Source organism: Lepidochelys olivacea (genome assembly GCF_965140295.1).
Source record: "Lepidochelys olivacea isolate rLepOli2 genome assembly, chromosome: 7".
Taxonomy (NCBI): Eukaryota; Metazoa; Chordata; order Testudines; family Cheloniidae; genus Lepidochelys; species Lepidochelys olivacea.
In genome coordinates this window covers 118,756,606-118,779,195 of record NC_140417.1, presented here as the reverse complement: position 1 = coordinate 118,779,195, position 22,590 = coordinate 118,756,606, and the positions used below count along the sequence as shown (strand labels likewise).

The 22,590-nt window shown below is 46.1% G+C and overlaps 1 protein-coding gene across 2 annotated transcripts in view; it reads right to left on the bottom strand.

Annotated features, from left to right (window-relative positions):
- Positions 1–22,590, bottom strand: part of SORCS1 (sortilin related VPS10 domain containing receptor 1) — a 428,683-nt gene that overhangs the window by 17,135 nt on the left and 388,958 nt on the right. For both annotated transcript variants that reach the window (XM_084634878.1, XM_084634879.1), the window contains exons 20-23: positions 19,204–19,337; positions 16,952–17,075; positions 13,133–13,245; positions 6,257–6,388 (exon numbers count right to left, since the gene is read on the bottom strand). In XM_084634878.1, coding sequence (XP_084491004.1) covers positions 6,257–6,388; positions 13,133–13,245; positions 16,952–17,075; positions 19,204–19,337 — 503 coding nt within the window. The remainder of the gene's footprint in view (positions 1–6,256; positions 6,389–13,132; positions 13,246–16,951; positions 17,076–19,203; positions 19,338–22,590) is intronic.

The window sequence follows — 22,590 nt, the reverse complement described above, 5'->3', positions numbered from 1 at the left end:
TGAGGAATTCAAAGACATCTGAGCAATATGGAGGCTCAGTTCACATTGGCGTTAGATATCCAAGTCCATTACCCAGCTTTGAAAACCTCGCTCATAATTGAAGGAGAGGGGAACTCATTTAGAAATATTTTAGAAAGTTTTTTGTTTTTTATTGCCACTGTTTTTCATGTATGTAAAAGCAGGCTTCCTAAGTAGTTCCAACTGCACAGGGGTCAGAGGAAGGGAGAAATGATAACCAATACATTTTAGAAACTTCTAAAAACGACTAAAATAATTAAGGATATGGAAATATCCGTATTTTAAGAGCTAGTATTTGGGACCTAATACAAGGCTAGAAGAAGCAAGCGCTTCATAGCATGAAGCAACAGAAATAACCTCAATTAGAACTGGGCACCTCTTCATAGATTCTGGTAGCCCTACTCAGAGGGCTCCAAGTAGTACCTTACTCCTTGTACAGAATCAGTGGGACTTCTGGAGTACACTATTGCTCTGTGTGAGCAAAGGTATCCAAAGCCGGCCATGGGTTTGGCAAATGGGAGTTTCTTTCTTTCAGCATAAAGCACTAACATCTTGTCCGGATGGGTCACAAGGATCTCTGATCCTAAAACCAGGCATAACTCCAGACTCAACCCATTGTGCTTTCGAGGAAATTCCACATTTGAGGTTTGAGCCAATTCCCAATGAAGTCAATGGAAAGACACTTTTGATTTCAGTGAGAATCACATTGGGGGTCTTGTGTCCTCTTTTGTATCTCCTGGGTGGAACAGTGCTCGGGATGTGTTTTGCTGGAAAGGTAGGTGAGGCAACTTCAAAGCGACTGTGTCTAGTTCAGAGAGGCCTACCCTTTTCTGACCAGTTTAACCCACATATCCTTATTTGGGGAAATGATAAGCCTAAAAAAATGTCCTTCTACATCCTTTGCCCTTAGGATACATAACTAACTAAACTGAAGGTGAAGCTTCTCAGAATAACGAACTCCTAATTTATAATCTTCAAGAGTCTCCCCTCTGAAAATAATTAGCATTCAGAATTCGTTTGGGTTCTTAACTGAGCCTCATTGACTTTTATCTGCTTCATTTACAGAATTAAGCATGAAGTGCAACGATAATTCTGTAAAAGAAATCATTCTTTCATCAAAGAACATAAAATGAATAATAATAAAAGACAGGTGGTGAAAAAAGAGATTCCAGTTTACCCACAGAAAAAACATAATTAATTTGACGTCTCTTGGAGTTTTCTTAGTGAGGACTGGGTGAGATCTGAACTACAAGACTCTAAAAGGGCATGTTTCTACAAATAGATCTAAATACTGGGTATCAGGAATTTGGAGTTACATCCTCGACTGGTCTAAACTGGCACAGCCCCTTTAATGTCAGTATCTGTATGAGTTTTTTTCATGAAGTTGATAGATTTCCACTCCACGCGGCTAAATTCATTGCCTTGCATAATGACAGGTTTCAGAGTAGCAGCCGTGTTAGTCTGTAGTCGCAAAAAGAAAAGGAGGACTTGTGGCACCTTAGAGACTAACCAATTTATTTGAGCATGAGCTTTCGTGAGCTATAGATAAATGCTCAAATAAATGGGTTAGTCTCTAAGGTGCCACAAGTCCTCCTTTTCTTTTTGCGACTACAGACTAACACGACCGCTACTCTGAAACCTTTAATGTCAGTGGAGCTGACACCGATTTACATGAACTGAGCATCTGAATGTTTCCATGGATTTTGTGCAGGATTTGCAATTAGTACATAGCGTGTGACTTGTTAAGACTTTTTCAATTCACTGGATGAATCAGTAAACAACTAAAGAAAGAATTAAACATAGACGTTGATGGGAAGGAATTTAGTCTAGTGCTTAGAAGAGTAGTGTGGGAGTCAAGACAACAGGAATCTGCTTTCAGCTCTGCTACAGACTCTCTGTAACTTGGGCTGGGTCACGTCGTGTTTCGGTACCTCACTTTCCCCATCATGGACATGAGCATAATCATACTGGGCTAATTTATGTGGGCTGTGATGAGGCTTTGTAAATTGCTTTGAGATTCCTTAATGAAAGATGAGATGTAAGTGCAAGGTATTATTAATACCAATTGTTGCATTGACAACACAACAGAGATGATCCCAAGGGATACTATACTGTTGCACTAGGACAATGCAAGCCATCAGTGCTCCCAGGTGAACTTGAGAGGTCCTGAACACTAATACGACAGCTGAACCTCGGATGGAAAAATACACTGGGACAAGAGGCGAACTTGAGAATCATAGGATGTTCTTGACACAGGGCCAAAAGTTGAGTCTGTGAAAAGGAGAGAGGCTGGTATTCACAGGGGCAATAGGTGATCTTGACAGACATCTGGGCATTATGGCAAGAGAGTAAATTTGAGATTCACCTCTAGGGCATACAAGCCTTCACCAAGGCTGAAAAACAACTTGTCATCATTTTGCACAGACAAGTGACCCTGAAGAGAAGAGAAAAAAAACCCACCTCTCTGCAACAGCAGCTACTCAAGGAGCGTGGAGGGATAAAGTCCTTTTACAAGCACTTCTGGTGAACTTCATGGTCAGATATTTCAAAAAGTGAGTGCAAACGTCTCTGAGTGTCCTCAGGGCTGCCAGCACAGATGTGTGTGCAAGCAAGTCCCTGACTAGCATCCGTACAGATTGCAGTTAATGTGGATCTTTAATTCTGTGTGTGGGGACTGATTTTCAGAGGTGCCTTCTGTTCAATTTGCCAATGCTCAGTGCTTCTGAAAATCAAGCCCTGGCTGCCTGGACACGGGTCAGGATGGGCACTTTAGAATATAGTCGAACTGTAAGAAGGCGAATATGGCAAATAACACCTGAACAGCTGATTCGCGGGAAGCCGGGGGTGGGGGAGTGGCATAGAAGCAGAGCAGGGTCGTGTGTTCAGGGGAGGAGGCGGAGGTGAGGTGAGCTGGGGCAGGGAGCTGCCTGTGGGTGCTCTGCACCCACCAAATTCTCCCCGTGGGGGCTCCAGCCCCGGAGCACCCAGGGAGTTGGCGCCTCAGGCGCCACCTTTGATGTGATCAGTGGGGGGAGCAGCTGCTCCCCCCGCTCCCCAGGAGCCAGAGGGACCTGCCGGATGCTTCCTGGGAGCTGCCCCAGGTAAGCACCGCCGGGACTCCCCACCTCGCCCCCCGGCAGGTGCCTCTGGCTCTTAGGGATGGGGTGGGCACCCACTACAGTGGCCCACGAGACCCTCCTGCCTGGTTTTGGGGGCAGTCAGGAAACAGGGGTGGATGGGGCAGGAGTCCTGGGGGGGGCATCAAGGAATGCGGGGGGTTGAATGGGGCAGGAGTCCCGGGGGGGGCAGGGGTGCGTAACCACCCCCTCGTGGGGTGAGGAGGGAACCTGTTGTTAAGATTTTGACAGCTCATCACTGTATCTAAATAAGTAGGGCTGGGGCCTGTAAGATTTTAGCTTAGCCATATTAGACCATAGGCTTAAAAAATGCTTGATATAAGTAAGTGACCAAAGAATGACCCTATGCCACAAGATTATGGGAAAAGATGTACCAACGGGGGACACTGTGCAAAATTAGTAGTAAGAGTAATTTTCTGCTTACAAGATACCCGGTAGTTCCATTTTTCAAACACATGCCCTAACCGTAAGGTGCACTGTGGGAATAAATGCTAATGAGATATAGTCAGAATGCCATTATAAAAAGAGGGTGTCCAGATTAGGAAAATTGAGCTCCTGAGGGAAAACTCCAGCAGGAACCATCCCTCTACTGATGATCAATTGGCAAGGCAGCCATCAGACCTTAAGAATATCATTAAGATGTGAGTATGACTGTATGTATAACTTGTGCATAGGTTTTATAGAATTTCTATATGCTTGGGTAATCATAACTTTAATTGTAACTTGAATAAAACTTGTAAAACAGACTAGACCTTGTACTTGTAAATGTCCTCGGGGTCACTATCTTTGGTCTTTATGGGTTTCTAGAGATTCTAAATCTGAGGCAAGTAGCAGAGGTGACTTTCACTCTGTTGAGCTTGGAACTGTAGCCACCAGAGCCGAACCCACGATGGTGTAATCCAACATTACAAAATTCACTTTAAAGAAGATAAAAGGCGACATCAGGTTTTCTAAACCTTTCATAATTTTTGTTGCTCTCCTCTGGACTGTCTCCAATTTCTCCACATCTTTTTTAAAGGCTGGCACCCAGAACTGGAGACAGTACTCCAGCTGAGGCCTCACCAGGGCCAAGGAGAGCAGGACAATTACCTCCCAGGTCTTACACACAACACTCCTAATACAACCCAGACTGATCTTAACCTTTTCAGCAACTGTGTCCCATTGTTGCCTCATATTCAATTTGTGATCCACTATAACCCCCAGATCCTTTCCAGCAGTACTACTGCCTAGCCATTTATCCCCCATTTTGAAGCTGTGCATTGGAATTTTAAGTTGTGCATTCAGAAACCTCCTGTAAATGAAAAGCAGAAGATCTGTAGTATAAAGAGAATGAAGCAGGTAAAGTACTAAGGGAGTAAATTAGGCCAGCATCAGAAAACATCAGCATAAGATGTTCAGAAATGAACTCGGGGACAATCCAAATGGTGCCACAGGGGTTTAGATGCAGGTTGACATCATGCAGGCCCTTATAACAACCAGGGGCAGCAGAGGACCTGTGATTCTGTACAGCATTAGAGGAAGTCTCAGGAGCTCTGAATGCTGAGTGAGACATACTGAGCCTGCGTCAAACAGTTCACACTGAAAACAAAATGCCAACTTTATGACCAACTAGGGAAGGGGAGCTATGTCTGCCCCTGCAAAACAAAATACATGTTTGATCATCCAGGTGGGAAACAGCGAAGATGCAGCTCCATAGGAAATGGCTGGCTATGAATTGGCAATAATTTCTATAACAGGAGAGATTACAATTTGACCTCCAGAGGATAAATAGCAGAGATGCTGCTGGCACCCCACTGAAAGCATTAGCTCTCCTCTCCCCTGAAAAGGCTTATGACAGCATGACAACGTTTCCTTTCTTTACGACCGTGGAGATTTCCGGATTACCAGGGAAAAAATATATATAGATATAATGATTTGTAGAATACAATAAGCAGCAGAGTGACAGAGGGGAGCTGGGTCACAGTCTATGCACTGCCTTCCTTCCCAATTTAGAGTGGAAAAGGAGAGGGGAGGGGTTGCGGGATAGTAAATCTCCTTCCCGGGTGTTTACTAATTGCACAGGGAGAAAATTAGTAGTTTGTTAAGGAAGATGGAGGCTGAGCAAGGGTAAGCATGAGAATGTAGGTGGCCAGGTAGTTCTGAGCCTTGGTAACGGGGTGTGGTTAACAGAGGTTTTTCAAAGCATTGCAAGAGACTGACACTGGTGGGAAAAAGTTCCAGGCCCCTCTGGGTAAAGACCTCACATTAACAGAAAGGGAGGGGAAAAATAAGGTTGATTTAGCTGCCAGGAGGAAGAATTAGTTTATTCATTCCATGGACCAGTCGGCAAATCCTGAGGGGTGCTGGGCCCCGTTTGCCATCCAGGAACTCAACAATGCCAGGGTTTAGGCCCTAATGCAGGGGATGAGGCACCTTCAAGTCCTGTCCAGGCCAGACTTGGCACCCACTCCTGTGCAAACAGACACAGCAATAATACCTCGCAGACCAGCCACATTTCACATTTTGAAAAAAAACCCGCAGCAAGTTATGCCTCGGATTGGTTTTAACGTATTTTAGCCTCACAGAGACGGAACGTTGCACACTATCTAATTCGCTGGCCTGTGTTACGGAGGAGGTCAGAGTGCATGATCCGATGGTCCCTTCCAACCTTAAAAATCGATGCATCTATGAACTATCGAGTTCCACCAGCTGCTTCTGCTTTCCACTGCCTGGCCAGGCTCCCTGCATGCCTCACCGGCTGTGCTCCTCCCAGGGCTGCTCTAAGTCCTGTCAGCAGGAACAGTTCTCTAGGGATCCCGGCCATGCCCGCTCCCATCCCCACCCACCTTGGAATGCCATCTAGGAGGTGATGTGGATTTCTGCCAACTTTACATCACTGGGGGATCCCCTGCTGCATGTCCCCAGCTGCACCGTTAGGGCACCTTCATCTCCCCTTTGCACTGCTGGGGCAAAGCAACAAGGACTTAGCCTGGCCCAAGACGATGGTTTTGATCCCAGTGGCTCGAATGTAACTGCACCTTAGTTATTTTTTCAGGCCTGCACTGGAAATCTTTTCCCTGCTGCCCTTCCCACCGCCGACCCGCACAGAACGGAAACAATACCTGTTCTAGGTCTTCGGCTGTTCTTTTGTTTTCTCCTGTGGTCCCGTGATACGGTAAAACGAAGAGCTCAGCGGATGTGGGCAAACCAGACAGGACTGCGACCAGGATATGTTTGCTTGAAATACTTGTTGCCTGGTTATGTAGACAAACAGCAACAGGTGAGTTGCAGAGATAGTCCGGAATGCCGAAGACGTATGCATTAAAGCACCACCGTACGTACATGTAGGTATCTGCCGGTGACGGGGAAAGTCGGGGGGACGGCATTCTACTGTACTCTTGCTCTGTCTGAGCTTTCATACCATGCTCTTCAATGTGGTACGTGAGCCCCCAGCGGCACTGACTATAACCAGACCTACTAAAAGCAGGTGCTGAGTAACTCTGCACACACTCTGCAGTGCTGACCCAGAGCACCTCCCACTGTGCCCGTCCAGTGCAGCATGTTTTAGAGCTGCTGAAATAACTGGAGCTTTGGTCATGAGGCAGAGTGCAAACAAACTCGTTTTTCCTTATTGTTCCCTCCGGCAGGGTTGACTGTCTCGGTCTCCTGACACGGGAGGGTGAGAAACGTAGCTGTGCATTTATTATTGCAATCCCGTGGAACGCTGTTGTTTTCTCTCTCAACAACCAATGAAAGGTGTCAGGAGAAGCTGGTAGTGTCTCCTTTGGATCTCACACTGGTGTGAATCAGCAGCAACTCCCCTCATGTCAGTGGGTCAAAACCAGGCCCTTTAACTTGAGTCAGCAAATTGCATTACCTGCCCAGAGTAATTCATTATCCTCTGGGTTTGTGGATGGACCTTACAAAACAAGATCAACCGAAGTGAAATGAAACAGCAGGGATCCATGTACAGTGACGGTCTCTATATTTAATCAATATTGCCAATTGGATACGCGCAGGTTGCTTTGGGAAGTAGACCAGAGACCTTGCTTGGACATTGTGGGGTACATTTTCCAAAGGGTGACCGCCCTTCCTCCTACGCACGCGGTGCCCAAAAGTTAGTGCCTGCCCGTTGTCACATGCAGCTGTCAGGGTAAACCTGAGCACTTGCACCCCTACCTCGCCGATTGCGGTGGGTGTGCATCAGGCAGTCACAGACACAAATGCCCAGTTTGGTGGTCTCTGGTCATGATACGGGTATATTTATGCGGGCGAAGAGGGGAGGGACATAGGGTTTGCCATGCCAGATCAGACTGTGAAGTCTGGTGTCCTGCTTCTGGCAGTATCAGCAACTGATGCTTGAGATGAAGATGAAAATAACCTCAAGGGTACCTCTTTAGTTGCTCAGTAAATGCACAGGGGGGGAGCATCAAGGGGATGGAGGGATGAAGGGAATTCTCTCCCAGCACTCAGAGCCGATATGTGCACATCCTGAAATATGGGGCATGGGACTACCCTTCCTCTGAGCACGACGATTACCTTCAAAGATAGCCCTTACCTTTATTGTTTAACTCCTGTAAAATACAGCTGTGCGTTTGCTCTGAATGAGGCACCAGCTTGAGCTCCATGGGTGCTGGCACACCGATACCACGCACAGAACCATGACAGAGCACAGAGCTGGCCTCTGGGGTCGGAGTCTTGTAGCACAGAGCTGTCCCACCGGGGAGATCGGCCTGTTCTGTCCCGATGGAATGTAGCGTTGGCTTGTCGGAGGGGAGGGGAGGCGGTAGGGAACCTTGTGGGGGCATAACCTTGGAAAGTGGAGCTGACCCAGGAGTGGGAGGGGTCTTTGAGCTGTCCCATGCCAGCCCATGGAAGGTCGGGCCTTCTCATGAGAACATGGAGCCAGCCAGTGGGGGGGATGCAGATTGGGCAGTCCCATCTCATTGGAGCGCAGAGCCAGCCTGCAGGGGGATCAGGCTGTCTCATCCAGCTGATGTGCAGAGCCAGCCTTCAAGGCACTTATGAACATGTGGAAATTTCATAAAGTTCAGCTTCTGGGCCAGATTCATGAATGGATGGGGCCTATTTTTTCCTTTTGATGCTTCTGAAGTCTTATTTGGTGAGATTTTTGCCATGTTGGGTTGAAATCTCGTGAGAGCACCACCTGTTTTAGCCTTGAGCCCACCCAGTCCCAGGGATGGACACTTTTGTCTTGGCCCCTCCTCAGTTATTATTTCACACTAGGGTTCAATCACTGTTACCGATGCACTAACAAAACCCTTGGTGGTGTCACTGTTCAGAGAATGGGCTGGCAACCCGGGGCCAGTCTGAATTTCAGGCAGCTGTGGGACAAGAAAAGGGCAGCTGCAGACTGCTGAATTGTTTCCCCTACCTCCTGCTTCTGTGGAATTATCCAGTGCACACATTTTAATTCTAAGCCAGTGGTCTGAATGAGCTCTCTCCTCAAAAGACCTCAGGAGCAGACTGCATTTGCATAGACATGCCTACTTTATCTAAGTGATGACTACATACACCTTCTTTGCCAAAATGATCCATTTTGGCTGGTTTTGGTTAAAATTTACTTAAGTATTGTATGCAAGGCTAATGAAATTTTGTTATCTTTATTGAATGACTAAAGGAGAGCAGAACTGTGCAATATACAGCCTGATTGAAGGGGTCACCCTAACTTCAACTTTGCTCACTAAGTATGGGGTAATAATGCCACATCCAAGTGTGTTGGGGATGGGGGTTGCAGAGTCTGTTTAAACAGTATTTGGGTCTGTCTGCACGTCAAAAAATGTGGCAGCATGTCTCAGAGCCCAGGTCAACTAAATGATTGGTTTATTCATTCTGCTGACCAATAGCTGTATAGATGTTCATGTTCAGCCTGGAGCCTGGGCTCTGAAACCCAATGAGAAGGCAGGGTTTCAGAGCCTGAGCTCCAACCCAAGTGGGAACGTCTACACTGCCATTTTTAATCCTGTAGCGCGAGCCCTCCAGCGTTTTACGACAGCGCTGAACAGACTCAACTGAGAGTCTGTGTTTCTTCTCAGTGAACTGAAATTGCCAATATGTTGGTCAAGCGGGCTGAGTCTTAGACCTGGTGTGGGGACAGTGTTTCAGTGAAAGAACACAGGGGTGGTGTGAGGATCCGCACAACCCAGCGAAACCACCAAGAACTGGGCTAGGTGATAGAAACCTCAGAACACAGCATTGCAGCTAAAGGCATAGCAGCAGGAGTGGAAGCATTAACTAACTAAGATTAACCCCCACCCCACCCATAGAATCCACCTGAACCTACAACTGGACTGACTCTAAAGACTTTGCTGACCCCAGCCAACAAACAGTAAGCATGGTGCAGTGAAGGGAAAGGGGACAGTCATCCATTGGACTTTTACACAAGGTAGAAAACAGGCAAAGGATTACTGCCCAACATATCATGGGGGTGAGGGTTTACTTACTGTTTGCATACTTTCAAGCCACTGGTAAGGTGTTTCCCCAATTAATGCTGTTGTTTCTCCTCCCCTTAAATAAAAGTTTTCTTTTGTTACAAACGGATTCAGAACTTGCGAGTGGGAAAGTGTTGCCTCTTTGGCTAGGTCTACACAGTGAGCTAGCGGTGTGATTCCCCTGCTCGTCTACACAGCTTGATTAGAGCTAGCACTAGTATATAGAGCAGCATAGCAAGAGGATGTGTACATGAGCAGGGGAAATCACACCCCTAGCTCATAGTGTAGATGTAGCCTTGCAGGCACCCAGGGTAGGGTTTAGTTAAGTGGTTCTCAACCAGAGGTACGCAGAAGTCTTCCAGGGGCTACATCAACTCATCTACATATTGTCTAGTTTTACAACAGGCTGCATAAAAAGCACCAGCTAAGTCAATACAAATTAAAATTTCATACGGACAATGACTTGTTTATATTGCTCTATATGCAATCCATTGTAATGCAAATATAATATTTATATCCCAATTGATTCATTCCATGGTAAAAATGAGAACGTAAGCAAGTTTTCAGTAATAGTGAGCTGTGACACTTCTGTATTTTTAAGTCTGATTTTGTAAGCAAGTAGTTTTTAAGTGAGGTGAAACTTGGGGTCCGCCAGACAAATCAGACTCCCGAAAGGGGTACAGTAGTCTGGAAAGGTTGAGAGCCACTGGTTTCGTTTTCCCAGACTTCTGGGTGGAGGCTCAAGATGGTTTCGTTTTGTAATTTTAAGGGCCTCCCCTCCCAGAAAATACCAAATCCAGCCTTGTTGCTGTCAACAGCACCTGACTGAAGGTTACATAACCTTAGGAGGCTTTTTACATTTCCAAACACTGGATTTTGTAGGTCACCTTTAAAATAATCAAACCACTGCAGCACAGCAGACATCAGCAGTGCACAGAGCTCAACCTGTAGTGAGGACCCTGAACCCAAAAGACTGTAGCTCAAAATCCCCAAACCATTAATTGGTGCTAAGATTCCAGATTTTCTACCCACTCTCCATAGGGACTACGGCTTGCAACACCTGCTTCCCGGAGGGAAAGACGAGGGGGACGGGAGGGAACTGAAGTCCGAGTGATTTTCTGTTGTTGACCTAAGGTAACCTGTCTGATTAATGATCCACACTACTAGGCATCAGCCATAGGGCAGCCTGCAGTGACCCTGCCATCTTGCTACTGCTGGTATGCGTTTTGCTGTAGGTACTGTCACTGCTGGATAGAATGCTAGCGTGAAGCCACATAAATATGGAAATATGTTGAGGAGGGGAAGGTGAAAATGTAGGACCCTCTCCCTGGCCTGGAAAACAATATGTTTGACAAGATTTGCTTTTAATGCTGAAAAAGAGAATCTGGGCAGAGAAAAAATAGCAGAGAGGGTCCCACATTTAGCTTCATACATTGCAGAACTCCTATGAAGACAGGCCTTGTATCTAGAGCATCCGTTGATGTGTGCATAATCACCTAAGAGGCTTAGACAAGGACTATCAGTGCTCATGCTCCAGGGTATTAAGAGATCACTTGCAGTGAACAGGAAGGAATTTTCCCCATGTAATGTTTCAGATAATTAGCTAAATGCATTTTCACCTTCCTCTGTAGCATCAGGTACTAGACATTGCTCGAAGGGATGGGACTAAAGATCGAGGGACCAATGGTGTGAATGATCATGATAAATAAAGTTATATTGGGATAATCCCAAATTAGGAACATCATAATCCAACACAGAGAAAAAACCAGGAGCATTTAGTAGAGAATCATAACATTTCTACAGAATTTTTACACTAACATATGGAACTCTATAGTAAGGATATAATCATCTATTGACATTTCTAGTTTGGTATAAAAATGTAAAACAAGGAGATCATTTTCTATTGAATTAGTTTATTTTTTAGAGTAATTGTGCAGAACCCTATTTAATTTCTATAGTCCATCCTTGAGTTTTATCCCTAAATTCTATAGGACTAAAGCTGTCAAAGGGTCCTTCTTTTCAAGTCAACACTGATACAATACCGCTAGGGTTTTTGTTTGTATCACTCTGGTTGTGATAAGTAGCCTTGACACCCCAGGTTTATAATCTCTTTTTAGTGAATTGATTTTGTTTTATTGCATTGTTGATGTTGTGAAAACCAATTTAGAAGCTGAATGGACCATCAGATACTTGATATAGACACACAAAGGTCTAAAGGTTACAAACCAAAGCCCACAGGAAGATTATTTCTTCTTCCTCCTCCTCCTCCATGTTTTGATGAGGTTAGAAGAAGAAATTGCATTACGTGTTGTTCATTGAAAAAAACTTTAAAGATAAAAAGGAGATAGGGGACAGATTTTTAGAAGTACAGCCCCCAGAATGGACTCACACAGTTGGTGCGTGCCTTCAGCAAGACTGTCTGATCATTTGTGGCACCAGCTGTGCAAACGGCTGGTGTGGCAGTCGGATATTTGTGCATGAAGTTACTGTGATCACACACAGGGACACAATACCTGTGGGTACACATTCCATGCATGTATTCTCTCTCTCTCACACACAATTCTACAAATCAGTTGCACAGACCCTTTTCCATTGCTTCACATTGTATCACAGTGGAACACCGACACACCCCAGTCATTGGCGGGCAGGATCAAATCTAGGACCTCTGGAGTTTAGCGCATGAGCCTCTACTGCATGAGCTAAAAGCCATATGGCTGGTAGCCAAGGCTGTAGGGCAGACCCATTAACCTCTCTCTCTAAGTGGTCTCGGTGCCACTAGATGGGACAGAACACCACACCCAGGAGGTGTGTAGGTTACAACAGCAGCACTTGCGGTCTCCACTAACTGGTATAACGTTTGTCAGCCTTTTACAAACCTTGCTCTCCAGCCCCAAATGCTATTTCTTTAGGCCACAGCTCTTGATAGTTTCCAGTACACCAAGTATGTAGAGGAAAAATGCATCTCCAGCCCTGGCCCATGTCTCCAGAATGCTGTATGTGGAGTACAATGCACTTCCACGGCAGGACCATGTACCTAATGTTGGATACAAAGCACTTACAGTCCTGCCCTTTGTATGTGAAAAAAAACACACCTTCACTGCTGCTCCATAAATCTGGAGCATCCTTTTTTGTGAGTTCACATGGGACAACTCTGCATTTTGCTGCTGCATACAGAGCACAGCAAAGGGGAATAATCATTATTATGCAGTGTTAAAACTGCTCTCATTGTTACTACATAGGCGCAACTTGGGTCTTATATACACTTTCCTCCGAAGTATTCTGCTTTGGCCCCAATAATAAAAAAGTGATGCTTCCCAGAGGTGAGACCTATGGCCATCAGGCCCACCCACATTATGCTCAACCACATAAAAAACGGGGCTGTAGAGCATAGCATTTCAACAGACCTCTTCATCATCTCTCTCTCTTTCCAAGATCTTGGCTCCTTTGGGCAGATCATTCTGCTCTTCAAATCAAGGCCCAGGATAGACACAATGATGACAAAGGAAATGTAGCAATAAGGAATATAAAACGTATTCCAGTGCTTACCTCCACTAGAGCTCTCTTGATCACTCTGCTGACGTCCCGTCTCCATTCAGGGATATCTGGGTTGTACTCATCCAGGTTTGGAGAGAACGACAAGCGGAGAGATTGAAATCGCTCTGGGGATACACAAGGGCACACTTGCTGTGAATAAACTCATTGACAGACCGTGGAGTTTCAGTGTCGGGTTGTCAATCAAATACAATGTACTGCAGTGGATTTTAGCCCATATAATTGGATAACACATTTATCCCAACTGAGTAAGAATCAAATGTGAGGACTAGAGCCTCAGCTTGTGTACACTGACATAGCTTCAGTGAAGCCAATGGAGCTATGCTGATCGATGTCAAATACGCCTACAGTTGAGGGATCCACCCAAAGACTATGGGCACCTGAGCACCACATACAAAACTGTACGAGGCAGGAAAATGTCTTCGTCATCCTCTCCCCTTATCATTCTCTAGCCATACTCCAATATTTATTTGTTTACATTTGTACCATTCCGCTGTAAAAGGGCACTCGTCCAAAAGCTTGACCACGTTCCGCAAAGATACTAATACAGAAACTGGCCTGTCAATCATCCTCAAAAAAGGACCTCAGCAACTTCTTAGATACAACAAAATTTAACTAGCTCCCCTTGCCCACAGTATCCCCATCAGGTACTACACACTCTGCTACCCAGAGCTACCCATCTCCTTGCTCATGAGGGATAGATGGGCATTGTTATGGACCTGCAGGTTAACAAATTTGGGCTGTTATGGACCAAGGGAGGGGGAAGCGAATTCCAAAACAATGTCTCAAACACTGCTCCATAACATAACTTCTCAGGAACAGCAATGAGAAACTCTCCCACCGCAATGTTACTAGAGTACATCGTTCTAACGTTCCCCTGTTTAGCAAAGCACTTAAGCACACGCTTAAATGCAGCGTCCTCCTTCCAGATTTTTACCTATTGTGCTCAAGGTCATTGACACTGAGTAGTGCCTTTCAACTTCTGAACTTTATAACCGGTCCTACATTTATAGACTGGGCACATGTGGCTCTAAAACTTTCAGGGTCAGATCCTTAGCTGCTGTACACTGAGGTAGCTCCATTGAAGCCAAAGGATCTACGTTGATTTACAAGGATCTGGTCCTTGTTTCATACAATTTGTGTGTGTGAACTTTGCGTTGGAGAAAGAATCAGATCAAGCGGCCCAGAGATGGAAGTTCATGGGTGATCTAAGAATAGGCACAGCACAGGTGCTGGCAATGCAAGGGTCTTCATGTTGCCTTGCCGACAGACCCGAAGCTTGACTTGTCGTAACCATTTCCAGGGATGCTAGGGTAATTCAGACTGGCCTATCCAGTCCTTGGAATTTCAGCTGAAATTTCCCAGAACGATGTCAATAATGATGATTTTCTTTTTGCCATGTGGATACTTGTCCACTGGGACTTGGACTGAAACCTAAAAAGCAATTTAAAATGTGTGCTATTCACAGACTGACTATTTGTATATGCCACTGGCCACTTCCACTAATTTCAGCATGTCATTCCCACAAAGGCTAATGAATGATCAAAGGTTTATCAAAATGGAACAGCGCACAGAGCCGGGAAGACCCTCACTTAGGCTGCTGTGTTGTTTTTTTTCTTTCCTTTCCAAAATGCAGGTGACTTATCTAGCCATTAGGATGTTTACCTTATGAAAGGATGCAAATGAAACACTCAAAAGCATCACTTGAAAGAAGTGAGGCAGCCTCATAATTACTTTACCATATTGAACAGCAGGGGGCTGGAACGGGGAATTTAACTGAAATGTTACACTAAAACAGGACTCCTGAAATATGGAAGAAAGCTGCTGCATGGAATTTGGATGGGATTTTAACAGATGCTCTGATAGAGAGACACTGCACATTTATATTTGCTACTTAGAGAGAAGCTTTCACACTGAAATAACTTTGGGATAAGAAATAAAAAAGAGCTTGGACAGCTTCTACCCCGAGCCCAGCCTGTGAGTCTAGATAGGTCACTTCATGAAAAGAGGCACTGCCAATATTTTAAAGAAGAGTTGCCCCAAATCATTTCCCCTTTAATCTGTGATGAATCCCGTTTCCCAGGGCTGGAGCTAAGGGTTGGGGAATCTCCCATGAGCAAGGTTGGAGGCAGTTAGCCAACCTACTAATAGTATATACACTTCACTGGACCCATACGTACCTTGCACTAGAAAACTACCCTGTGCCAGCATCTCAGCCATGATACAACCTCTTTACCATGCTCCAGCAGCATGAAGGGGTTGTAACGCTGACTTTACTAGTTTCTTGGGTATTTCCCCAGCATAGGGGTATTCTACCCATCCAACCAGGCACCCCCTGGCTCCTTCCAATTCCTAGGGCAGGGAGTGTGTCAGAATTACCACCTGTTCCCAACCTCCAGCAGAGGCATGGTAGGGGGTTGATGTCATCCCCACCACCTCACCTCGTGGCCCTCAGAAAAAAAGTTGTGTGGCGGATGGGGCAGGGAAAGAGGGTGTGATCAGAGCACTGAATTGGCTGCTGGAATGACCCCGGGGGAAGGGGGGGGGAGGGCTGCTGCCATCAGGTGCAACTGAAAGCAGCTCTAAGGCTGCCCTAAGTTTGCACAAGGGCCCAAATGACCTGGAGAGCGCTCCAGCCTAGCTGAGAATCCAGCCCATGCAGGGTGTTGGTAACACAGCACGGTTCTTAACAGACATAACCATCTGAATGGAGAGTGAGTGTGGAAATGTCTGTGAAAATACCGGACACACGGCCTAATCTGCTCCACTCCACAGGGGAAACAAAACATTGCTATCAGGAGTATTTTTGTGAGGTCCAGGGATAAACGCCTGATTGAATGGTATCTAGAGAGGAGGTAATTCCACTGGAGGCATGAAATAGCCCAAATCTGGGAGACCATCCAGCATATCACTGTGATCTGTGCTTGCAATACAGGGGAAAAGACAATAGTCAATTGTGCACACTAAGATGTATGTTCTAATGGACACAGATCCATGCAGCTTTTGCGCATACCGAGACAAAACATCTGCTCATCAGTGGAGTTCAGCCAGTCAGTAACATAATCCACTTTTCCAATGGCCACATTTGAAAATATTACAGTAGAACTTCAGAGTTCCAAGCACCTCTGGAACGGAGGTGGTTCGTATCTCTGAAATGTTCAAAACTCTGATCCAGACTTTATGGTTGTTCTTGCAAAAGTTTACAACTGAACATTGGCTTAATACAGCTTTGAAACTTCAGTATGCAGAAGGAAAACACTGTGTTCCCTTTATCTTTTTAGTAGTTTATGTTTAACAAAGTACTGTATTGTATGTGCTTTTTATATTTTTGGTCTCTGCTGCTGCCTGATTGCGTACTTCTGGTTCCAAATGAGGTGTGTGGTTGACTGGTCAGTTTGTAACTCTGATGTTTGTTAATCTGAGGTTCTACTGTGCAGTAATCACCTAGAAGTGGCTCTACAGTAAAATGCAGAGCAAGTACAAATCCTCTTGAGACCGGTGTAAATCTGGATTAACTCCAATTGCCTTCAGAGAAATTATTCCTGATTTACATCAGTGTAATTGAGAGCAGAATCTGCCCTAAAGCATTTTTGGAGCAATACTGCAAGGCTTCTCTTTTTAATAAGAGTTGGGTCCAGTACGTTGCTGTAGGGACTACTGATGTGTCACAAACGCAGCACACCGTTGTTCTGGGTACATCTGTGCAGCTAAATTCTCATCCCGCATCCCGTGCTGAGCAATGCCATCATTGCTTTGCTGGGGGGGGGTGGGGGGGGAGAAAAGCAACAGAAAAATAAAGGGGTAAGAGCTCACCATATACTGCAATAGTCTTTGTGTCCTGCAGAATGGTGTTCCCTGCCGAGACCTGTACCGTGATCGTGTTCATCCCTTCCACAGAGAACGTGAATGTGATGCTCCCCTCCAGGGTGACCAGTGGCTGCAAACACATGAGAAAAGGGGCAATTAGGCTGCCATCTGATCTTCCCGATTCCAGAAGTCCTAGCTCTGGCTACTCCAAACAGGAGGGAGGTTAGGCATATAGTGTGTTGGATCGACGGGGGAGGATGATTGAGAGACTCTTTACTCCTTGACTGGTTTCTCCATCCTAAGTTTATAACCAGAGAACTTGAAAGGTTTTTATGGATGGAAAAAAAAAATCTGTCATTTAGAACTCTCTTCTATCAGTTGTATTACGGTGGCACCAAAAGGCCACAAACAAGACCAGGGCCCAATTGCGTTAGGTGCTGTGAACAAGTAAGGTGCCATCAAAGGGCTTACAGTCTAAACAAGCAAATGGGAAGAAAAGATCATTATCCCCATTGTACAGCTGGGGAGCCAACAGAGAGAGGAACAAAGTGGCCTGCCCCAGGCCGCACAGAGTCGGTAACAGAGCTGGGAACTGACCCAGATTTCTCCCTCAATAGCCTAAGGTATTCTCCAGGACACCACTGTTACTAGAATGAAGGGTTTAGGGCAGATATGGGCCTCCTATACTTGCCTCCTTGTGAGCAATGGAGTGTCACCATTTATCTGAAGGAGTTGCTCACGGTTACACAATGTCTCCACTCCAGGAACTCTAGGCTACCATTTACGTTTGTTAAGACACTACACTAGTGCTTGCCATACAGCCTTTCTGACCACACCCAGCAGCCACTGCTATAACCTCCCGTATTCCTTTACTAGTTTGGATTTTCAAAAGCACCCACAGTTAGTCTAACTCTGCTCCCATTGTGGTCAATGGTAAAACTCCCCTTGACTTCAATGGGAGCCGTTCGGCCAGCACTAGTCACTAATGAGCTTGATTTCTCAGACAGGAGGGTAAGAGGTGACAATCACAGTCTGTAAGTACCTCCATGGGGAGAAGATATCTGACACTACAGGGTTCTTCAATCTAACAGATAAAGGCAGGACAAGATCCAGTGACTGGAAGTTGAAGCTAGATAAATCCAAGTTAGAAAGAAGATGCAATTTTTAAACAGGGTAATTAACCATTGGAACAACTTGCCAAAGGATGTGGTAGATTCTCCACATGTGGTAGATAAACATTTGGATGTTTTTAAATCAAGATCAGATGGCTATCTAAAACTATGCTCTAGCTCAGTCACAAGACACAGGCTAATGTAGAGATTACAGAGTAAAATTATAGGGCCTTGCTATGCAGGAGATCACACAAGATGATCTAATGCTCCCTTCTGGCCTGACCATCTATGCATTTATGAAAATCTCATCCTCAGAATCTAATCGGGGCCTTTGGGTACTTCCGCAATACAGATAAATAACAATTACAAAGCACCTGGTAAGATTTGCAAGCATCCTAACTAAAGAGACAGCAGAAAGTTGTATGTGCTCTATTTATGGTAAGTAGCGTCCGTAGCCAGACAGATGTACTATGTATCATTTTGCATCCCCAGAGTGTGGTAATGAAGAATTCTTGCATACATAGTTTAACAGACAAAATGAGAACTTTGCATTGGTTTAGAGCAGGGGGTCCCCAACCCGGTGCCTGCGGGCGCCATGGTGCCTGTCAGGGCATTTTTGTGAGCCGACAGGATATCTCACCGCCAAAATGAACAGAAAACTTCAGCATTGATAGTTTTGTAAAAATTGTCAAATTTGTATTTTAGTTAAAGGAAGAAAAAAAACTTTTTAGCCCACTTTGCAATAAGATCCCCATAGCATTATTCAATAGGGGGTTAGGAATTTGCACACAATTCAAATGATCCTTACACAGAGATAGCTAAGTAGTTTAAAAAAATGCTGATTTGCATAGATAGGGGAGGGGAGTTTATCCCACATCTGCCTGCTGTGGGGTAGTTTACATCTTTCTCTGAAGCATCTGGTGTTGGCCACTGTCAGAGACAAGGCACTGGACTAGAGGGACCATGGAACTGATCCAGATTGGCAATGCCTATGTTCTTATTTTTGTAGAGCAAAGTGCCGAATCCTGACTGCTCTGACCTGTAATGGGTTTATTCACTATTCAAGAGTATTCACAGGCCCTGCCCACTCCCGGACACATATTCCTCCTGGAATGGTTTGCTACAGTTCTGTAGGGACATACAAACCTCAGTGTTGTTCCCGAACCACCAAATGTAAGTCAGCGTGCCCACCTGACTGGGCCACAATACCGCCGTAGCGTTGACCTCTTTGTTCTTGGTAGTAACAAACGGGAGAGACAAATGAACATGTTCCAGGGGGCCTGCGGAGACAGAAGCAGTGGCAAATGGGGTGAATGCCCTCTCTTAGGCATCAAAATGTGGGTCTGACACTGGATCCTCCACCTTTTCGGATGAGAAATGAAGAGGAAAGTCACATGGGGCACCATATGCAAAGTGTTCTGGTTTCGTACTGTTGCTGGGGAAGTCATTTGGGACCCATGCATCTAAAAATAGGAATTGCTACTACCTGAACTAAAGAACCCCACCTCTACAGCTCAAAGACTGTATCAAACTCATACATCTATATACATGGACTACCCATTAGAGGGAGACAGTCACACTATGTGGGCTACCTGGGAAGACCCTAGAATTTGCATGAATAAGCACTAATAGAAGTATAATAATATTACAAATACTTGGATCCATTCCTAAGGAGCCAGATATCAGGTGCTGGAAATTGGTATCGCTTTGTGAACTTCAGTGGAGCTACATGGATTTGTATCAGTTTAGGGCCTCCACCAAAGCATCTATCCCACTTATCCCTTCCTTTTAACTCTACTTTTCCTCTCCCCTGTGGTCCTTTTCTCTCATCTACACTGTGCCTTTTATTTCCTTAGCGTAGCCACGTGTTGTAGTTTAATGGACAAATAACATTTACTTTGAAACATGCCCTGGCTAGGGTGACCAGACAGCAAGTATGAGAAATTGGGACAGCGGGTGGGGGATAATAGGTGCCTGTATAACACAAAGCCCCAAATATCTGGACTGTTCCAAAAAAATCGGGACATCTGGTCACTCTAGCTGGCTGTTCCTTTCTCCCATTTGTGATGGGAAAATGAGGAGACATGGGTCTGTAATCACAACTTGTTTTATGGATTGTTTTCTATGTCTGTCACTGTCGTTCTTCTGGAGAACAGAAGTGTGGTCCTTAAAGAAAGAGAGAGAAACCCAGAACCACAAGGTAATTTGGGGGCACAGTTCTCCAATATAGGCTCAGTTCAAATTCCTTACCCAGAGGCTCCAAACACTGAAATGGGCACTTGTGGACTGATTTCAGTATCCACGCGTGATCTGGCTGCTCTATTAAAAGGAGTCAATATTTGACACAAGGACTTCCCAAATGATTTCATACACATATATAGCATCATTTATAGTGCGTTATTCACCCTCAAGGATCACCAGAGGATTCCCCACTTTTTACACCCGTGCAGAGTGGGTGCAAAATGGTACCAGCTCAGAAGGTGTACATTACTGTTCATAAGGTGTGGAATGCGGCTCTGTGACACACCCGTGAAATGCAGCCCTCTCTGGGGTATAAACATGGCAACTGTTTTAACACCACACAGCACCACCCTATGATCCAGGGGCATTCAGGATCAGACTGCCACGGGGTTGTTGCAGGCCAGGATTATGGGTAATCTGTATTCTGATGGCTGCTGATGAACCCCCTGCCACACCTCCAGGAGTGGCTGAATGCTCCTGTTTTTCTCACGCTTCGGAAGCACTGCAAGATTTTGTCCTATACCTCTGTATATTGTCAAAAGTATTCCCCTACCAGAATCCACAGCCACAGGGGAAATCACTAGTCTAGTCTAGTCTCAGGTAGGAGGTGAGAACTGAAATTAATCATTATCCAGCCCTTTGTGTATTTCAGATGAGGTGGCCTTGTTTTGTATTCACTAAGTGTCCAGGGGCAGCAGAAAGTGCAAAGGAGGGAGAATGTCAGGCATCCAAAATGGCAGTGGAAGAGCAATTAACAGGACCATACCCTGGGTCAGCTCCAACACCTAGTTCTCACTGATGCTAGCTTATCTCCTACACTGCTGGATGGAATAGTGCTGAGGAGGCCATGCAAAGGGCCCGGCTCTGCATCGAGTCTTTAATGCCCTTTCAGGCCTTCACTGCTTCCTTGTTATGATAGGAAAAGAAAGGCTCATCCACAAAGGCCCATATTATTTTAACATCTGCATTCCAATATAGAACTGGAGAAAATGGACAGGCTGTTTGGAGTGCATTGGTTGAACAGCAGGTGGTGCTGTGTCACTCCATATATAGGTCTATGTGATAGGAAGAGAAGTCTTGTCCAGTTACAATAGAATTGCACTTCCAAGTTTTACATGCAGTTTATGAGCCATTTCATTACTACCACTCTGCATCTTGCCCCAAAACACCATCCGTGCCCTTAGAAGACTCTTTGGGTGCACACAACTGGTACTGAGAACATAATCTGTGTAGGGTTGGCCTGTACCTAGAGTCTCTTTAACAGGTGTAAGCGGGGGAATAGTCCCACTATTGTGAGGAACTTTCCTGGCTTCTGCACTACCCTGGTGAAGTGGGCTAGTGAAAGGATCTGAGTCCTCGCTCCCACTTCCTTTACCCAGAGGCCTCTCTGCCCTTGAGGACTCCCCTTCCACTCTCCTGTCTGGCAGAGTCCTCATAACCCCAACAAGGCTGGGCCCAGGATTCCTGTGGGGCTCGACCCCCAACCCTGCTGTGGTCACCTAGGACAGGGGCTAGGGTGTCCCCACTCCGGGGTGCTCTCTCTGCCCTGGGCACTACTCTGACCCACTGACCATTACATACAAGTTAAAGTTATTTAATCAACAATTAATTTTAAAAAGAATAAGGGAAAATGGGAAAGGTGAAAGGAACCACATCACCCGCTCTGTGGCAGGGAACATCACAAACAGTGTCTCTGGAACGTCAGGGCAGTTCACAGTCTGTTCCTTGTAAGTCCCAGGCCTCCTGCTCCGGCCCTGGCCGTGCTGCGGGGATGTTGCGGGTTGGACACTTGCTCTGGTGGTCGTCACACGCTCTCAGGTTCCAAGTGGTAGGACCCTTCGTCCCAGTGTCGCCCCCGCCCTGTCGGGGTTACGATCCAAGCCCGGCCTGCAGAGCCTCTTGGCTGAGGCGTCTCCCTGTGCTGGGCCTGCTGCCCAGGGTCCCCCTCGGTGCCCCCAGCTGCTCACCGCACCCAGCTCCGGACTGCTCCAGCCCCAGCCCCACCACTCGGTCTCTGCACGGCTGCTGCTGCTCTGCCTCCAGCTCCCTGGGCTGCTTCTCTGGCCCCTCTGGCTCTGGTGGCTGCAGCTCTGCTCCCAGGGCAGGTCTGCTCTGCAGGCTGCTCCTGTGACTCTGCTCCCAGCACTGACCTGCTTCCTGGGCTGCTTTTCTGGCCCCTCTGGCTCTGGTTGCTGCAGCTCTGCTCCCAGGACAGGTCTGCTCTCTCTGGGCTGTGCCTCTGGCTTTGGGGCTGCAGCTCTGCTCCCAGGACAGGGTCTGCTCTCTCTGGGC